Source organism: Xenopus tropicalis, chromosome 6, assembly GCF_000004195.4.
Source record: "Xenopus tropicalis strain Nigerian chromosome 6, UCB_Xtro_10.0, whole genome shotgun sequence".
Lineage (NCBI taxonomy): Eukaryota > Metazoa > Chordata > Amphibia > Anura > Pipidae > Xenopus > Xenopus tropicalis.
In genome coordinates this window covers 5429149-5446037 of record NC_030682.2, presented here as the reverse complement: position 1 = coordinate 5446037, position 16889 = coordinate 5429149, and the positions used below count along the sequence as shown (strand labels likewise).

Genomic DNA, 16889 nt, shown 5'->3' with positions numbered 1-16889 from the left:
TTAATATATGTGTAAACAGAAATAAGGAAACACAACAGAGTCTTTCAGACTCTTTCCCATATACACACATACGCCTAGGCATCACATACACACGTACATGCTATACTTTCATTAGTTCCCTGTAGGCTGTAGATTAGTTTATATTGTATGTATTGGCTATATAAATTGTACTTTCTGCAAATGAAAATTCCTCCAATAATCCTAGACTTGCAAAAAATGTTTATTAACACATATTTATAAAGCACCAGTATATTCAACAGGGCCATATAATAGAAGGGTGTACACATCAATCATACAATTACATACAAATACTCACTGATATTAGAGGGCCCTGTTTATCAGAGGTTACACTCTATTGAATCAATACTGCAATGTAATGTGCACTGGGAATTCTCTAACTCGCAAGGACCAAACATTAAGGACCTTCAGTTCCCCTAATTTCCCGGTACAGCACAAGAAATAACAAACAAAAAAAAAGATTCCTGTCATTCTGTACACATTAAAGGTTTCTTCTCTTTTTTGTGAACACACTTATGTTTTTGGAGACCTACAGATTGAGTAAAGCCTTTCCCACATTCTGTACAAGTGAATGGTTTCTCCCTTGTGTGTATTTTCATATGAGATACAAGTTTATTCTTTTGAGCAAAGCCTTTGCCACATTCTGTACAAGTGAAAGGTTTCTCCCCTGTGTGTATTTTCATATGAGATACAAGGTTAATCTTTTGAGCAAAGCCTTTGCCACATTCTGTACAAGTGAAAGGTTTCTCCCCTGTGTGTATTTTCATATGAGATACAAGGTGATTCTTTTGAGTAAAGCCTTTCCCACATTCTGTACAAGTGAATGGTTTTTCCCCTGTGTGAATTCTCCTATGAATATGAAGGACATTCAGTTTAGCAAATCCTTTCCCACATTCTTTACACTCAAAAGGTTTCTCCCCTGTGTGAATTTTCCGATGTTCGCCGAGATAACTCGAGGACGCAAATCTTTTCCCACATTCTGTGCAAGAGAAAGGTTTCTCCCCTGTGTGTATGGTACAATGTACTTTAAGTTCGTTTGAGGTAGAGAATTGTTTCCCACATTCTGTGCATGTAAACGGTTTTTCCCCTGTGTGAACTCTAATATGTGCCTTAAGAGAACCCGAGGAAATGAATCGTTTCCCGCATTCTGTACATTCAAATGGTTTTTCCCCACTGTGAATCTTTTGGTGAGCGCGCAGGTTGGACTTTCCAGGGAAGCCTTTGCCACATTCTGTGCAAGTAAAAGGTTTCTCCCCTGTGTGTTTGTACTGGTGACTGAGAAAGGTGGCCTTTTGACGAAAGCCTTTACCGCATTCTGTACATGTGAAAGGTTTTTCCCCTGTGTGAATTCTCTGGTGAATGAGCAAACTGCGCTCTATAAGGTAGCTTTTGCCACATTCTGTGCATGTGTACGGTGTCCCTCTGATGTGAATTTTCTGGTGTGCGGATAGTGATCTCTTGCTAGTTAAATGTTTGCCACATTCTGTACAGATGAAAGGTTTAACCCGAATATTTTGTTGGCTGATAATCTGGGTTTCTTGATCAATGCTTTTCCCACATTCTGTAGAATTGGCACCTTCCTGCTTGGTGTGACTTTTCTGATGAGCAACAAGTAGACTCTTTTTATAGAAGCTTTCACCACATTCTGTACAAGTGAATGGTTTCTCCCCTGTGTGCATGTTAAAGTGAGTGATAAGGCTGCTTTTCTGCTGAAAGATTTTCCCACATTCTGTACATATGAATGGTGCCTCCCCAGTGTGAATTTTCAGGTGATCCAAGAGGCTGCTTTTGTGACTGAAATTTGCCCCACATTCTGTACAAGAGTATGGTTTCTCCCCTGTGTGGATTCTCAGGTGTCGGGTTAAACTGTCCTTTTGTGTAAAACTTTTTCCACATTCTGTACAAGAGAACGCTTTCTCCCCCGTGTGTATTTTCATATGAGTTACAAGGGTACTATTTTGAGCAAAGCCTTTGCCACATTCTGTACAAGTGAATGGTTTCTCCCCTGTGTGTATTTTAAGGTGAGTATTGAGGCTGCTACTAGAAGACAGGGTTTTCCCACATTCTGGACAAGTGACATTTCTCTCCCCCGTGTGAGTATTCTGGTGCCCGATAAGGAGCCTTTTTTGATTGAAGCATTTACCACATTCTTTACAAGAAAATGTTTTGTGGATATTGTGGACATGCCGATGACGGAAAAGGCTGCTTTTTCCTCTAAAGCTCTTGCCACATTGTGTGCAAATGAAAGGCCCCTGTGTGTGACATTTTTGGTGAGCGACAAGGGTGCTCCTGCTGAAGTAGCCTTTCCCACATTCTGTACAAGTGAATGGTTTCTCCCCAGTGTGGGTTTGCAGGTGACTTTGGAAGCTGCTCTTGTGCGCAAAGTTTTTCCCACATTCTGTGCAAGAAAATGGTTTCTCCCCTGTGTGTGTTTTCATATGAGATAAAAGGGTGCGCTTTTCAGCAAAGTCTTTGCCACATTCTGTACAAGTGAAAGGTTTCTCCCCTGTGTGTATTTTCATATGCGATTCAAGGTGTTTCTTTTGAGAGAAGCATTTCCCACATTCTGTACAAGTGAAAGGTTTCTCCCCTGTGTGTATTTTCATATGAGTATCAAGGTTATTCCTTTGAGCAAAGCTTTTGCCACATTCTGAACAAGTATAGGGTCTCTCCCCTGTGTGTTTTTTCATATGAGATGCTAGGTGGCTCTTACTGCGAACCCCTTTTCCACATTCTGTACAAAACAATTTTTCCCCAGTGTGGATTTTGAGATGATATACCAAGCCAGCCTTCTGTGCAAATTTTTTCCCACATTCTGTACAAGAGAATTTTTTTTCCTTTGTGTGTAGTTTCATATGAGATACAAGGCTACTCCTTTTAGCAAAGCCTTTGCCACATTCTGAACAAGTGAATGGTTTTACCCCAGTGTGGAGATTCAGGTGACCTAAGAGGCTTTCCTTGTGTGCAAACTGTTTCCCACATTCTGTGCAAGTGAATGGTTTCTCCCCTGTGTGTACTTTAATATGAGACTTAAGATAACATTTTTGAGTAAAGCCTTTGCCACATTCTGTACAAGTGAATGGTTTCTCCCCTGTGTGTATTTTGAGGTGATTATGAAGGCTGCCACTGGAAGACAGAGTTTTCCCACATTCTGGACAAGTGACATTTCTCTCCCCCGTGTGAGTTTTCTGATGTTTGACAAGTAAACTTTTTTGAGAGAAGCGTTTCCCACATTCGTTACAAGTAAAAGGTTTCTTCTTTGAGTGGACACGCTGGTGGCAGAGAAGGCTGGCTTTTCGATGGAAACTCTTGCCACATTTTGTGCAAGTGAAAGGCTTCCCCACTGTGTGACTTTTCTGGTGAGTGAGTAGGGCAATCCTACTGATGTAGCCTTTCCCACATTTTGTGCACTCAAAGGGTTTTTTTCTTGTAGAAAGGTTTCTTTGCCCCTGACAGTCTTTGGTTAGAGATGATGTTTCCCCACATTCAGTACCGGTGAGAGGACTGGGCTCAGTACCAAAGTCCTGCCCACACTCCTTATTGGCCAAATGATTCCCCTGGGTGTCCATCCTCCTGTCTCTGCAGGTAAAACCTATTCTTTCCAGTACAAGCACAGAGGTGGGTGAGAAGATGACCAATCACAGAGAAGCCTTTCCCACATCCAACCAATCAAAAGGCTTGTGAGCTCAGTCAGTGACCCTCATTCCATGCAGTTGGCTCACACTCCTACTCAGCCTGGGTTTGTGCTGTGCCAGCCTTACACATTCTTCCACACTGTGTCCTACTATAATGTCCCCACGTGGCCTTCAGAGACTCAACCAGTATGTTTTGATGACTCTTATCATGAAGCAACGTCCTGGTAAAAAAAGAACAGAGACATGTATTGGAAACATAATACCAAGTCATATACACATTTTGGAAAATAATGGCAGGAATTATAAATAATATTGTGGCAATTGCTCTAAATATGTGATAAGAACATTCATTAACTTTGGTCAGCTGAGCAATGGGTGTGACTTAACAGCCTTTCCCAGAAACCCAGTTGCGTGCGGATAGCCAATCACAGCTCCGTTTAAACGATGTATTTCCTTATAAGGTTGCAAAACCTCCGTTGGCTTATGCACTAGATGGGGATTGGCTGGCATCGTCCAGTACAATATGCTGTGTGCCGCCGCCTCCTGCGCCACCTAGAGAAGAAGCAGCCGGAAGAGCAATGTGTTTGGGGAAATGGACTTTGGAGCAACAAAACATTTCCCTTTTTTTTCTAATTTAAGAGTTGAAGGAAATTTATATTAGGCCACACCTCCAGTGTGGAAAATCCTTTTTATCCAATAGGTGCCCATTAAGACTCTAAGACTTTAAAACTTTATATGACAACATTATTTTAATAAAACAGGGGTGGGTAGCGCTGGAAGTAGTAAGTAGGGGTTCACTCAATCCAGGATTCAGTATTCGGCAAAGATTCCGCCTTTTTCAGCTGGATTTGGCCGAATCCATGTGTCTGGCTAAACCGAATCTGAATATTCCAAATTAGGTGACTTTCGGTTACATGATCACGGAATTAATTTTTTTTATGCGCGCGCTTCTATTAACCCCTTCCGTAGCCTAATTTCCATATGCAAATTAGGATTCAGTTTTGGTTCGTTATTCAGCTAAATTTTTCACAAAGGATTGGGGCTTGGTCCAAACTCAGAAATAATAGATTTGGTGCATCCCTATAAATGATGCCCCCCTGCAAAAACCCAAGGGGTAGAATTTTACAGCCCCCCGCCAAGGGGACAAGTACTACCATACAGGGGACTGTACAATCCTGACCCCTCTATCAGGATGCCCCCATGCTGGGGGGGTTGCAGTATGGTAGTTATGCCACTGGGTATGGGATCCCTTATCCAGAAAGCTCCAAATTACAGAAAGAATCCTTCTAAAGCAAATAATTCAAATCTTTTTATAATTTTTTTTATCACCTTAGGGTTGATTCACTAAAGTGCAATAAGTTTATTCACATGTTTTTTTGCGTTAAAATTGATGTGAAAAAAATGCACGATTCGCTAAAGTATTAAAGCATGCGTTAAGTCGCATATCGCATGCGTTAAATTTTGCGCTACCGCATTGCATTAATTAGCGCACAGAAATAACACTAACGCATGATTCACAAACACTTAGACGCGCTAAATATCGCATTAGTCTGTGTGAAAATTAACCCCTACTTGAGGCAGGCGGTAATTATGGAAAATTACAGTAAATGAGCTTTTGGCAACACAATATGGACTTTGCAGTGTTATTTATTCAGTCTGTGTTGTCCCCAGAGTGATGCAGCCGCCAGTTTGCAGGGAAATGGACATTTTCAATACAGTAGTTTTATGAAAGTATTGGCATGTATGGCTAACATGGCGTGCGTTTTTCGCACGCGGCGACTATTTGTGCACAGTGCGTTAATTAGCACGCGTTCCATCAAATACCGCACCAAAATAGTCTTCGCTACTTAAATAACACAAGCAGCATCGCGCCTAAGTTAACTCAATTGTGCGTTAAAACACGAAAAATTAGATGCGATAAAATTTTTAACGCATACTATAAATAGCGCTCGTTTTAATGCACTTTAGTGAATCAACCCTTTTATATCTAATAATATACCAGTACCTTGTACTCAATACTTATCAATTCTTAAATTACAGGCAAGAACATATCCAAGAAATGCCAAGTCCCAAGTGTTGCAGATAATAGATCCCCTATCTGTATATCTAGACCTTAAATATACGATCTGACTAGGGTGTGCTGTCTGAATGAGTGTATGGTAGGGACCATAGATTGTAAGCTCACTGGGGCAGGGACTGATGGAATGTGATAGGGACCTTAGATTGTAAGCTCACTGGGGCAGGGGCTGATGGGAATGGGATAGGGACCTTAGATTGTAAGCTCACTGGGGCAGGGACTGATGGGAATGTTATAGGGACCTTAGATTGTAAGCTCACTGGGGCAGGGGCTGATGGGAATGTGATAGGGACCTTAGATTGTAAGCTCACTGGGGCAGGGACTGATGGGAATGTGATAGGGACCTTAGATTATAAGCTCCACTGGGGCAGGGACTGATGGGAATGTGATAGGGGCCTTAGATTGTAAGCTCACTGGGGCAGGGACTGATGGGAATGTGATAGGGACCTTAGATTGTAAGCTCACTGGGGCAGGGACTGATGGGAATGTGAGAGGGGCCTTAGATTGTAAGCTCCACTGGGGCAGGGACTGATGGGAATGTGATAGGGACCTTAGATTGTAAGCTCACTGGGGCAGAGACTGATGGGAATGGGATAGGGACCTTAGATTGTAAGCTCACTGGGGCAGGGACTGATGGGAATGTGATAGGTATCTTAGATTGTAAGCTCACTGGGGCAGGGACTGATGGGAATGTGATAGGGATCTTAGATTGTAAGCTCACTGGGGCAGGGACTGATGGGAATGTGATAGGGACCTTAGATTGTAAGCTCACTGGGGCAGGGACTGATGGGAATGTGAGAGGGACCTTACATTGTAAGCTCACTGGGGCAGGGACTGATGGGAATGTGAGAGGGGCCTTAGATTGTAAGCTCCACTGGGGCAGGGGCTGATGGGAATGTGATAGGGACCTTAGATTGTAAGCTCACTGGGGCAGGGACTGATGGGAATGGGATAGGGACCTTAGATTGTAAGCTCACTGGGGCAGGGACTGATGGGAATGGGATAGGGACCTTAGATTGTAAGCTCACTGGGGCAGGGACTGATGGGAATGTGAGAGGGACCTTACATTGTAAGCTCACTGGGGCAGGGACTGATGGGAATGTGAGAGGGGCCTTAGATTGTAAGCTCCACTGGGGCAGGGGCTGATGGGAATGTGATAGGGACCTTAGATTGTAAGCTCACTGGGGCAGAGACTGATGGGAATGGGATAGGGACCTTAGATTGTAAGCTCACTGGGGCAGGGACTGATGGGAATGGGGTAGGCTGTTGTAGATACTTAGCAAATTAGCTAAGGGGGTAGATACTTAGGAAATATATATATTTAGGGGAATATAATAAGAGCTGGCAATGCTGATAGGGATAATTAATCGCACAATTACCAGAGCAAGTGACACTGATACACAAAATGGCAAATGTTTAACCCCCAATAACCCAGACCTGTAGGTTTTATGGGGAAAAGCTGCTTTGTGGGAAGGGGATACAGACCCCAGAATCCCTGTTTTCCTAATGAAAGGAGCTATAATTCTAATCCCATTCCCTATATACATTCATTATACATTGTCTGTAGCTTTGATGAAAGTAAACTCTGCCGGTTTATATAGCAGTTTGGGGGGGATTAAGTATTAGCCCATTCCTAATACATTTATATGAGTACAAGTCACTGGCACAATATTGTTTCTCCCCTTTAAACAGATTCATTTTACAAAAAAATAATCTGAATGCACATTGGAAAGTTGGAATTAAATTTTCTTGCACCGTGCGCAAAATGATTTTAGGTTGAGTTCCCCTCAGCCGTATACACACTCAGCCACTCAGGCACACACTCACACTCAGGCACACACACTCACTCAGCCATATAATACATGTGTCAGTCATTTAGTTACAATTATAATTGATGTGGTTTCTGTAACTAGTGGTTCTTTGCCCATATAACTTACACACATTTTGCTAGAGATACTTATTTAACAGAGGAAACTCATTGCCTAAATCCTTTCACCCCACACATTGCCCAGACTTTACCTCACTGCCCCCCCCCATCACTCCCACTCACTGGCTGCAACTCATGGGCCCATTCAGCTGGGGGAGGGGGGACATGTGTTCTGCCCACAATAAACTGCTTGGAAACTGAACGTGTAAAGCATTTCAATGCAATGTGGAGCAAAACAACAGGTGGGATATTTGCACATGAAATTCCCCCCCCCCCCCAGACAGCAGTGCAGGGAACAGGGGGAATCACTCACCCGGGAGCCCAGGGGAGAGACAGCAGTGCAGGGAACAGGGGGAATCACTCACCCGGGAGCCCAGGGGAGAGACAGCAGCAGGGAACAGGGGGAATCACTCACCCGGGAGCCCAGGGGAGAGACAGCAGTGCAGGGAACAGGGGGAATCACTCACCCGGGAGCCCAGGGGAGAGACAGCAGTGCAGGGAACAGGGGGAATCACTCACCCGGGAGCCCAGGGGAGAGACAGCAGTGCAGGGAACAGGGGGAATCACTCACCCGGGAGCCCAGGGGAGAGACAGCAGTGCAGGGAACAGGGGGAATCACACACCCGGGAGCCCAGGGGAGAGACAGCAGTGCAGGGAACGGGGGGAGTCCTTCACCCGGGAGCCCAGGGGAGAGACAGCAGTGCAGGGAACAGGGGGAATCACTCACCCGGGAGCCCAGGGGAGAGACAGCAGTGCAGGGAACAGGGGGAATCACTCACCCGGGAGCCCAGGGGAGAGACAGCAGTGCAGGGAACAGGGGGAATCGCTCACCCGGGAGCCCAGGGGAGAGACAGCAGTGCAGGGAACAGGGGAAATCACTCACCCGGGAGAGAGACAGCAGTGCAGGGACACATGGGGTGAGACAGCAGTTATACCAGTGAAACACTTTCCATCCTCTCCCTTTGAGGGATCACATTCCAGCTGCTGGGGGTGGGAATGGGGGGAAAGGAAGTGAAACTGTTTAGCACATCCCTGGATTCTGTGCCCCTCCCACACTATTACAAACTGCATATGGATACACAGGGACTGGCAGAATGTAAATCTGCATTTACTGTATACTCATTTTCTGGGGTATTTTTAAGACATTTCCAGCCCTACAAGATGTTCCAATAATCACACAATATGTAACGTTCCCCACATGAGGTAACCTGACCAGAACTTTACTGGGTTTATGGTTTAAAAGGAAAAAAAGGGGCAAACTTGGTCCCTTTAGTTACATATGGGGGTAGATTACTAGGGTTTTGTCGCACATTGCATTATTCCTAAACTGTAATGTGGCAACAAAAGTCTGTGGTAAATACAAGCACTTTCCCCATATATATTAGCAGGCAGATTTCTAACTTACCCATGATTCCTACTTTCCCACAAACCACCACATTATGTCAATCTAAGCTTTGTCAGTATCCCTAGTGCGGGGCTGAGTATCCCTAGTGCGGGGCTGAGTATCCCTAGTGCGGGGCTGAGTATCCCTAGTGCGGGGCTGAGTATCCCTAGTGCGAGGCTGAGTATCCCTAGTGCGGGGCTGAGTATCCCTAGTGCGGGGCTGAGTATCCCTAGTGCAAGGCTGAGTATCCCTAGTGCAGGGCTGAGTATCCCTAGTGCGGGGCTGAGTATCCCTAGTGCAAGGCTGAGTATCCCTAGTGCAGGGCTGAGTATCCCTAGTGCAGGGCTGAGTATCCCTAGTGCAGGGCTGAGTATCCCTAGTGCAGGGCTGAGTATCCCTAGTGCGGGGCTGAGTATCCCTAGTGCGGGGCTGAGTATCCCTAGTGGAGGGCTGAGTATCCCTAGTGCAGGGCTGAGTATCCCTAGTGCGGGGCTGAGTATCCCTAGTGCGGGGCTGAGTATCCCTAGTGGAGGGCTGAGTATCCCTAGTGCGGGGCTGAGTATCCCTAGTGGAGGGCTGAGTATCCCTAGTGCAGGGCTGAGTATCCCTAGTGCGGGGCTGAGTATCCCTAGTGGAGGGCTGAGTATCCCTAGTGCGGGGCTGAGTATCCCTAGTGCGGGGCTGAGTATCCCTAGTGCGGGGCTGAGTATCCCTAGTGCGGGGCTGAGTATCCCTAGTGGAGGGCTGAGTATCCCTAGTGCAGGGCTGAGTATCCCTAGTGCGGGGCTGAGTATCCCTAGTGCGGGGCTGAGTATCCCTAGTGCGGGGCTGAGTATCCCTAGTGCAGGGCTGAGTATCCCTAGTGCGGGGCTGAGTGTCCCTAGTGCGGGGCTGAGTGTCCCTAGTGCGGGGCTGAGTATCCCTAGTGGAGGGCTGAGTATCCCTAGTGCAGGGCTGAGTATCCCTAGTGCAAGGTTAAGAATGTCACAAATAGTCTCAGAAACACCAACTGCACAAATACCATTTGGGACACTGCGCTGATGTAGAAGATTTCTTTTACCAGAGAGATTCCTTTCTGGGCGATTGTGCTGAGACAGTGAGACACTTAAGCCTAAAGAAGGACAGAGAGATACAGTTATGCTAAAACAAGGCTAATGATTGGCTGCCATGGGATCAGCCCCATGTAGGAAGAAATGGTTAAATGGCAACTTTTTTGTACTTGAATTTTTTCCCTCACATCCTCACGAGCTTTCAGGACATATGAGCTATTATTTAATACTCTGTATTGTAATACTCTGTATTAATGTATACCTCTAATAAAGCTGTCTGGGTAATATCCTGAGTGAATCTGAATTCAGGCCCAGGGGGAACTTTAGGCCCAGGCTCGATTTGAGTATTTATTTAAACCAAGAGTGACTTACTCACTGTGGGTGAGAATCATAAATCCCTAGTGGGGGATCATAGGAGTATAATTACAACATTTTGGAAGAGAGAGAAAGACACATTATCGTCGAGATACAACATTTAGACAGTATCAGTTTAGAGACAGTTCTGTTAAGACTCTCTATACTATCTTCGTATGAATAAACATAGCTACAATCAAACTGGCCTATCCAACAGCTTCATCTTCTAACAGTTGGTGCCGAAGTAAACCCGGGAGTGGGGAAATCATAGGACAGCCATACAGGAGGAGATGATTGGATACTGAGACCTTAGGCGCCAATAAAGGTGAGACCAAGATTTGTCTCTGATAAGCTCTCGCTGTCACTTTCATTCCCTTGCTTGGCTGTATCTACAAGAGTAACCGCTCTACAAACCTTGGATTAGTGATGAGCAAATTTTTTCACCAGGCATAGATTCACAGCGAATTTCTGCATTTTGCAATTGGCAAAGTATTTCGCGAAACTTTCGTGAAAATTTGCCGCGGAAAAATTCTTCACGTGGCATATTTTTCTGTGTGTCTAAAAAGTGTGCGGTCGTGTAAAAATGGGCGCGGGCATAAAAAAAATTGCTGCGGTGACAAAAAAAATTGTGCAACAAATGCGTTTCGCACAATTTTCGCTGTTTTGTAAATTTTCTTGCAGTTTTGCAAATTTTATGGTGAAGCAATACAGGACAGATTCGCTCATCACTACCTTAGCTAGGCAGCCGTAAGTTGTTTGTATGTCTCTGTGTAAGTCTGTTCCCAACCCTTGTGATTTAGTGTGTTAGTCTGTGCCCGACCCTTGTGAGTTAGTGTGTTAGTCTGTGCCCAACCCTTGTGAGTTAGTGTGTTAGTCTGTGCCCAACCCTTGTGAGTTAGTGTGTTAGTCTGTGCCCAACCCTTGTGAGTTAGTGTGTTAGTCTGTGCCCAACCCTTGTGAGTTAGTGTGTTAGTCTGTGTGTTAGTCTGTGCCCAACCCTGTGAGTTAGTGTGTTAGTCTGTTCCCAACCCTTGTGAGTTAGTGTGTTAGTCTGTGCCCGACCCTTGTGAGTTAGTGTGTTAGTCTGTGCCCAACCCTGTGAGTTAGTGTGTTAGTCTGTTCCCAACCCTTGTGAGTTAGTGTGTTAGTCTGTGCCCGACCCTTGTGAGTTAGTGTGTTAGTCTGTGCCCAACCCTTGTGAGTTAGTGTGTTAGTCTGTGCCCAACCCTTGTGAGTTAGTGTGTTAGTCTGTGCCCAACCCTTGTGAGTTAGTGTGTTAGTCTGTGCCCAACCCTTGTGAGTTAGTGTGTTAGTCTGTGCCCAACCCTTGTGAGTTAGTGTGTTAGTCTGTGCCCGACCCTTGTAAATTAGTGTGTTAGTCTGTGCCCGACCCTTGTGAGTTAGTGTGTTAGTCTGTGCCCAACCCTTGTGAGTTAGTGTGTTAGTCTGTGCCCAACCCTTGTGAGTTAGTGTGTTAGTCTGTGCCCAACCCTTGTGAGTTAGTGTGTTAGTCTGTGCCCGACCCTTGTAAATTAGTGTGTTAGTCTGTGCCCAACCCTTGTGAGTTAGTGTGTTAGTCTGTGCCTGACCCTTGTGAGTTAGTGTGTTAGTCTGTGCCCAACCCTGTGAGTTAGTGTGTTAGTCTGTGCCCAACCCTGTGAGTTAGTGTGTTAGCCTGTGCCCAACCCTGTGAGTTAGTGTGTTAGTCTGTGCCCGACCCTTGTGAGTTAGTGTGTTAGTCTGTGCCCAACCCTTGTGAGTTAGTGTGTTAGTCTGTGCCAAACCCTTGTGAGTTAGTGTGTTAGTCTGTCCCAAATGGTATTTGTGTGGTATTTTGTTAGTCTGTGCCCAACCCTTGTAAATTAGTGTGTTAGTCTGTGCCCAACCCTGTGAGTTAGTGTGTTAGTCTGTGCCCAACCCTGTGAGTTAGTGTGTTAGTCTGTGCCCAACCCTGTGAGTTAGTGTGTTAGTCTGTGCCCAACCCTGTGAGTTAGTGTGTTAGTCTGTGCCCAACCCTGTGAGTTAGTGTGTTAGTCTGTGCCCGACCCTTGTGAGTTAGTGTGTTAGTCTGTGCCCAACCCTTGTGAGTTAGTGTGTTAGTCTGTGCCCAACCCTGTGAGTTAGTGTGTTAGTCTGTGCCCAACCCTTGTGAGTTAGTGTGTTAGTCTGTGCCCAACCTTTGTGAGTTAGTGTGTTAGTCTGTGCCCAACCCTTGTGAGTTAGTGTGTTAGTCTGTGCCCAACCCTTGTGAGTTAGTGTGTTAGTCTGTGCCCAACCCTTGTGAGTTAGTGTGTTAGTCTGTGCCCGACCCTTGTGAGTTAGTGTGTTAGTCTGTGCCTGACCCTGTGAGTTAGTGTGTTAGTCTGTGCCCAACCCTTTGTGAGTTAGTGTGTTAGTCTGTGCCCAACCCTTGTGAGTTAGTGTGTTAGTCTGTGCCTGACCCTTGTGAGTTAGTGTGTTAGTCTGTGCCCGACCTTTGTGAGTTAGTGTGGTAGTCTGTGCCCAACCCTGTGAGTTAGTGTGTTAGTCTGTGCCCGACCCTTGTGAGTTAGTGTGTTAGTCTGTGCCCGACCCTTGTGAGTTAGTGTGTTAGTCTGTGCCCAACACTGCGAGTTAGTGTGTTAGTCTGTGCCCAACCCTTGTGAGTTAGTGTGTTAGTCTGTGCCCAACCCTGTGAGTTAGTGTGTTAGTCTGTGCCCAACCCTGTGAGTTAGTGTGTTAGTCTGTGCCCAACCCTTGTAAGTTAGTGTGTTAGTCTGTGCCCAACCCTGTGAGTTAGTGTGTTAGTCTGTGCCCAACCCTGTGAGTTAGTGTGTTAGTCTGTGCCCAACCCTGTGAGTTAGTGTGTTAGTCTGTGCCCAACCCTGTGAGTTAGTGTGTTAGTCTGTGCCCAACCCTGTGAGTTAGTGTGTTAGTCTGTGCCCAACCCTTGTGAGTTAGTGTGTTAGTCTGTGCCCAACCCTTGTGAGTTAGTGTGTTAGTCTGTGCCCAACCCATGTGAGTTAGTGTGTTAGTCTGTGCCCAACCCTTGTGAGTTAGTGTGTTAGTCTGTGCCCAACCCTTATGAGTTAGTGTGTTAGTCTGTGCCCAACCCTTGTGAGTTAGTGTGTTAGTCTGTGCCCAACCCTTATGAGTTAGTGTGACAGCTGTGCATAACCCATTACATGTTGTGTTCATGTTCAGGTAACTGTGAATGTACTAATGTGTCAGTGAAAGTGTTTTTGATTAATAGTGATGTAAGAAATTGCTCATTTGGGTGCCACTATTTGTGTTATATACATATGTGTTTGTGTCTCTATACATATTTATGTGTTATACACAGTGTATGGGGGAGTTGTACTGATTACTATAAACCAGTTGTTCAAGTCACACCCGAAGCCAAATCTCCATATCAAAGGGTATTTCTGAGGATGATGGTGGGACAGTACGGCTGCTACAGGAGCCATAAACACTCATTACTGTATGGGAGAAGCCTTCTCAGCAGTTACTGAACAAAGACTGGGTGTGGCTCTTATCAACCCCATCTGATCAGTTGGTATGTGGGGCAGTGGCTAAAAGTGTATAAATATGGACATGACAGTAGTCAAAGGGGAGGAGCACCTGGGAGGAGAATCTGGGGAGCATCCAGAGAGAGCATCCTGGAACTGCATCAGAAGTGGCCGGGCAGATGTGGGGGTACAGACCAGAGGGAGCCATGATCAGCTGGTTAGGGAAAAGGAACCAGACCCCCATGTTCTGTGTTTGTCGGTAGCTGTGATGATGTAGACTTTGTTATTAATCTGTAACTGTAAATAATGTAAATATACTGTTTTGTTTTAAATAATCATTTTATTGTAATCAATTGATTTGCTATTCAATATATTCAATTTAATATACACTTATTAGTGTGGGTTATTTGTCTGCCTCTCAAAAGAACCGTACCCCTAGTAAAAAGGGTGATAAAAATATTATTATTAAAGGAGACATATCCTATGAAAATGATGAATGTACCAGGGAATTATACTCCTCTAGATATAGAAGGATTGTGCTTAAAGTTGTGTTTCTGACTGATTTATTGAGAAATTCCCCCAAACCCCACTAGCCCCGCCCATCTGTTCCACTTCCTGCTGGCTGAATTCTCTGGATGAGCTGGGGAGCCGGCGGCCCTCCGTACCCTGCACTGTAGGATAGGAACCAATCAGCAGCTAGGCTGACCTGATAGGGAACTGAAGCCTGTCTGTGCTTGTGTGAGTGCAGGGCTGTGATTGGCTCTCCCCCTCCTACTGTGCTTCTGGCAGGGACCGTTAGAACACGCCCACCCCTCATGTGAAACCCAGACAGGGACCTGAGAGGACCTATAGGGAGCTCCAATAAAGGGGCCATTGTTACAGATAGGGTTAATGTTTAGCCCAAAGGGAAACCAGCACCAGATATTATTCATAATTGCCTACAAAATTAGGGTTTTCCCATTTATCCAATATGTGTCCTTTAATATTTATATATAGTCAAAACTCTTACAGTGATAAGAACTCTCTCTCTGCCCTTCATGGGGTAATTGTTCTATAACTAATCTCTCACTGTGTAACTACAGTATATTAATGACGATTCACTATAGAATGATACTAGTAAGGATTGCCTGCCATCAGATATAGAGTGCAGTCATTGGCTATACACATTGAATTAGTTCTAGCACTTCTTATGGGATTTGGTTGCATCAATCTGTTCTGGAAAATTTGGCGGGATTAAAAGATGGGTTATCCTGTATGTGAATTTTAGCCATTCAAACCCACTATATAGTGATAATCTATATATTAATATAGGGGGGAGCCTGAGTATCTCCAAGCCCAATTCCAAATGGGGAACACTTTACCAAAAATGAGGGGTAGCCATACCCCGATTTGTGATATCCCTGTTCTAGAAACAGGGATGAAAGGAGCTCCTAGGTTTCCACTGTCCCCTAAGGCAGTGATGGGGGATTCCACTGTCACTTGAGGCAGTGATGGGTATATGGCAAGTGGGTATCTAAGTGACTAAATAAACAAATGGTCTAAATTAACAAGACAGACCGATATGGCTATCCCATGGATACCTTTGATTGGCTCCCCTATAAAAAATTCAGTCAAAATTACGTGACTCAAATGAGTTAGAAGCATGGGACAGATGGATGCAGGAATTCCATTAGAATTTGGACACACAGTAGGGATCGATGTGTTATGGTTATATGGATATATATATATATTAATTAAACTATATAGAGCAATTTTAATACTATGTTATTTCTTTAATTGTGTAAAATCAATATTTCTGGACTAGGCTGAATCACATGTCATTCAAAGTTAAACAAATAGTTATGTTTGAATTAACTATTGATTTAAGATGTACTGCCAAAACTTGTAATTAGGGGAGAAGTCAAATCTGGTCTCATGATGAGTAGTCCTAAAAACCACACGTATCATAGTAACATAGTAACATACATAGTAAGTTGGGTTGAAAAAAGACATACATCCATCAAGTTCAACCATCAATCATAATGACTAAGACGTGCTTAAATCTGATTGGTGAAAATTATAAGACCACTCTATGTCCTCATTCTGTAAGAACAATCAATATATAAATAAAGATCTGCCCACCAATCAGGTAGGACAGAACAACTAGGCTACGTGTCTGAGTCTGTTCTCTTGCATGCAAAACATTTTACCCTACAGCTGACAATCATTTGGTTTCATATTCTACATTTAACCTTAACAAATGTAACTAAGATTAGGGAGACATGGAGTGAGGAAGAAGCAGAGGATTATGGCCAAATGAGAGAAACAGAGGGAGTAGTTCTGTCAGTAGAAGTATGTATGTATATGTTTATTTATAAAGCGCTACTTATGTACGCAGCGCTGTACAGTAGAATACATTAAGATAGATAAATACAAAAGTATAACAATAAATAAAAATAAATACAAGATACAGTTGCAATAAGTTAAGAGTCAAAGACACAAGATTATGGAGGTCCCTGCCCCGTAGAGCTTACAATCTATATGGGAGGGTAACTTACAGACACAAATAGGCAAATATAAGGGCTGTAGGTCACAGTGGGTGACATTACAATATAAGTGCCAGTTCCCAGGTCAGGTGCTGGGCGAGAAGTAGATTTATTAACCAGGCTCACAGACTAACTGGGATAAACTCTAACACTCAGTTGGTGGTGGAAATTATAGATGCCCAAATAAAGGGGAAAGTGTATGTACTGTATATGTATGTGTATGTATATATTGCTAAACTGGTAGGTAAAGGTGTCACTTTAAAAGGTGTCAGTTTAAGGAATTGTTAGAAAAGGCTGTAGGCATATTAAAAGGGAAAGATAACATTACTGCAGGGAATGATAAGGCAGACACCATTGACAGCCACATACACCAGTCACTTTAGTTATTTTTAAAAAGCTGCAAACGTAAGGCTGGGGCACAAATCCATATTA

General features: G+C 44.4%; 2 protein-coding genes across 4 annotated transcripts in view; both read right to left on the bottom strand.

Annotated features, from left to right (window-relative positions):
• LOC101733825 (gastrula zinc finger protein XlCGF8.2DB-like) overlaps positions 1 to 8617 on the bottom strand; it is a 320033-nt gene extending 311416 nt beyond the window's left edge. The window contains exon 1 of the mRNA XM_031904378.1: positions 8593 to 8617. The gene's annotated coding sequence lies outside the window, so the exon portion shown is untranslated. The remainder of the gene's footprint in view (positions 1 to 8592) is intronic.
• On the bottom strand, positions 203 to 8675 carry LOC108647836 (zinc finger protein 208-like). 3 transcript variants are annotated; one of them, XM_018094715.2, is made up of 2 exons: positions 8593 to 8675; positions 203 to 3874 (listed from the first exon to the last, which is right to left on the bottom strand). In XM_018094715.2, exon 2 carries the CDS (start codon positions 3585 to 3587, stop codon positions 486 to 488), a length of 3102 nt encoding a protein of 1033 aa, XP_017950204.1. In that variant the 5' UTR covers positions 3588 to 3874; positions 8593 to 8675; the 3' UTR covers positions 203 to 485. The 3 variants fall into 3 exon arrangements, with proteins under 3 accessions (XP_017950204.1, XP_017950202.1, XP_017950203.1); XM_018094713.2 differs by having other exon boundaries at positions 8541 to 8629; XM_018094714.1 differs by lacking the exon at positions 8593 to 8675 and adding an exon at positions 8489 to 8529.
• Positions 8676 to 16889: the final 8214 nt, after the last annotated feature.

Coding starts and splice junctions, on each gene's coding strand:
- LOC108647836 (XM_018094715.2), bottom strand. CDS start 3,587: ATGGACACCCAGGGGAATCATTTGGCCAATAAGGAGTGTGGGCAGGAC.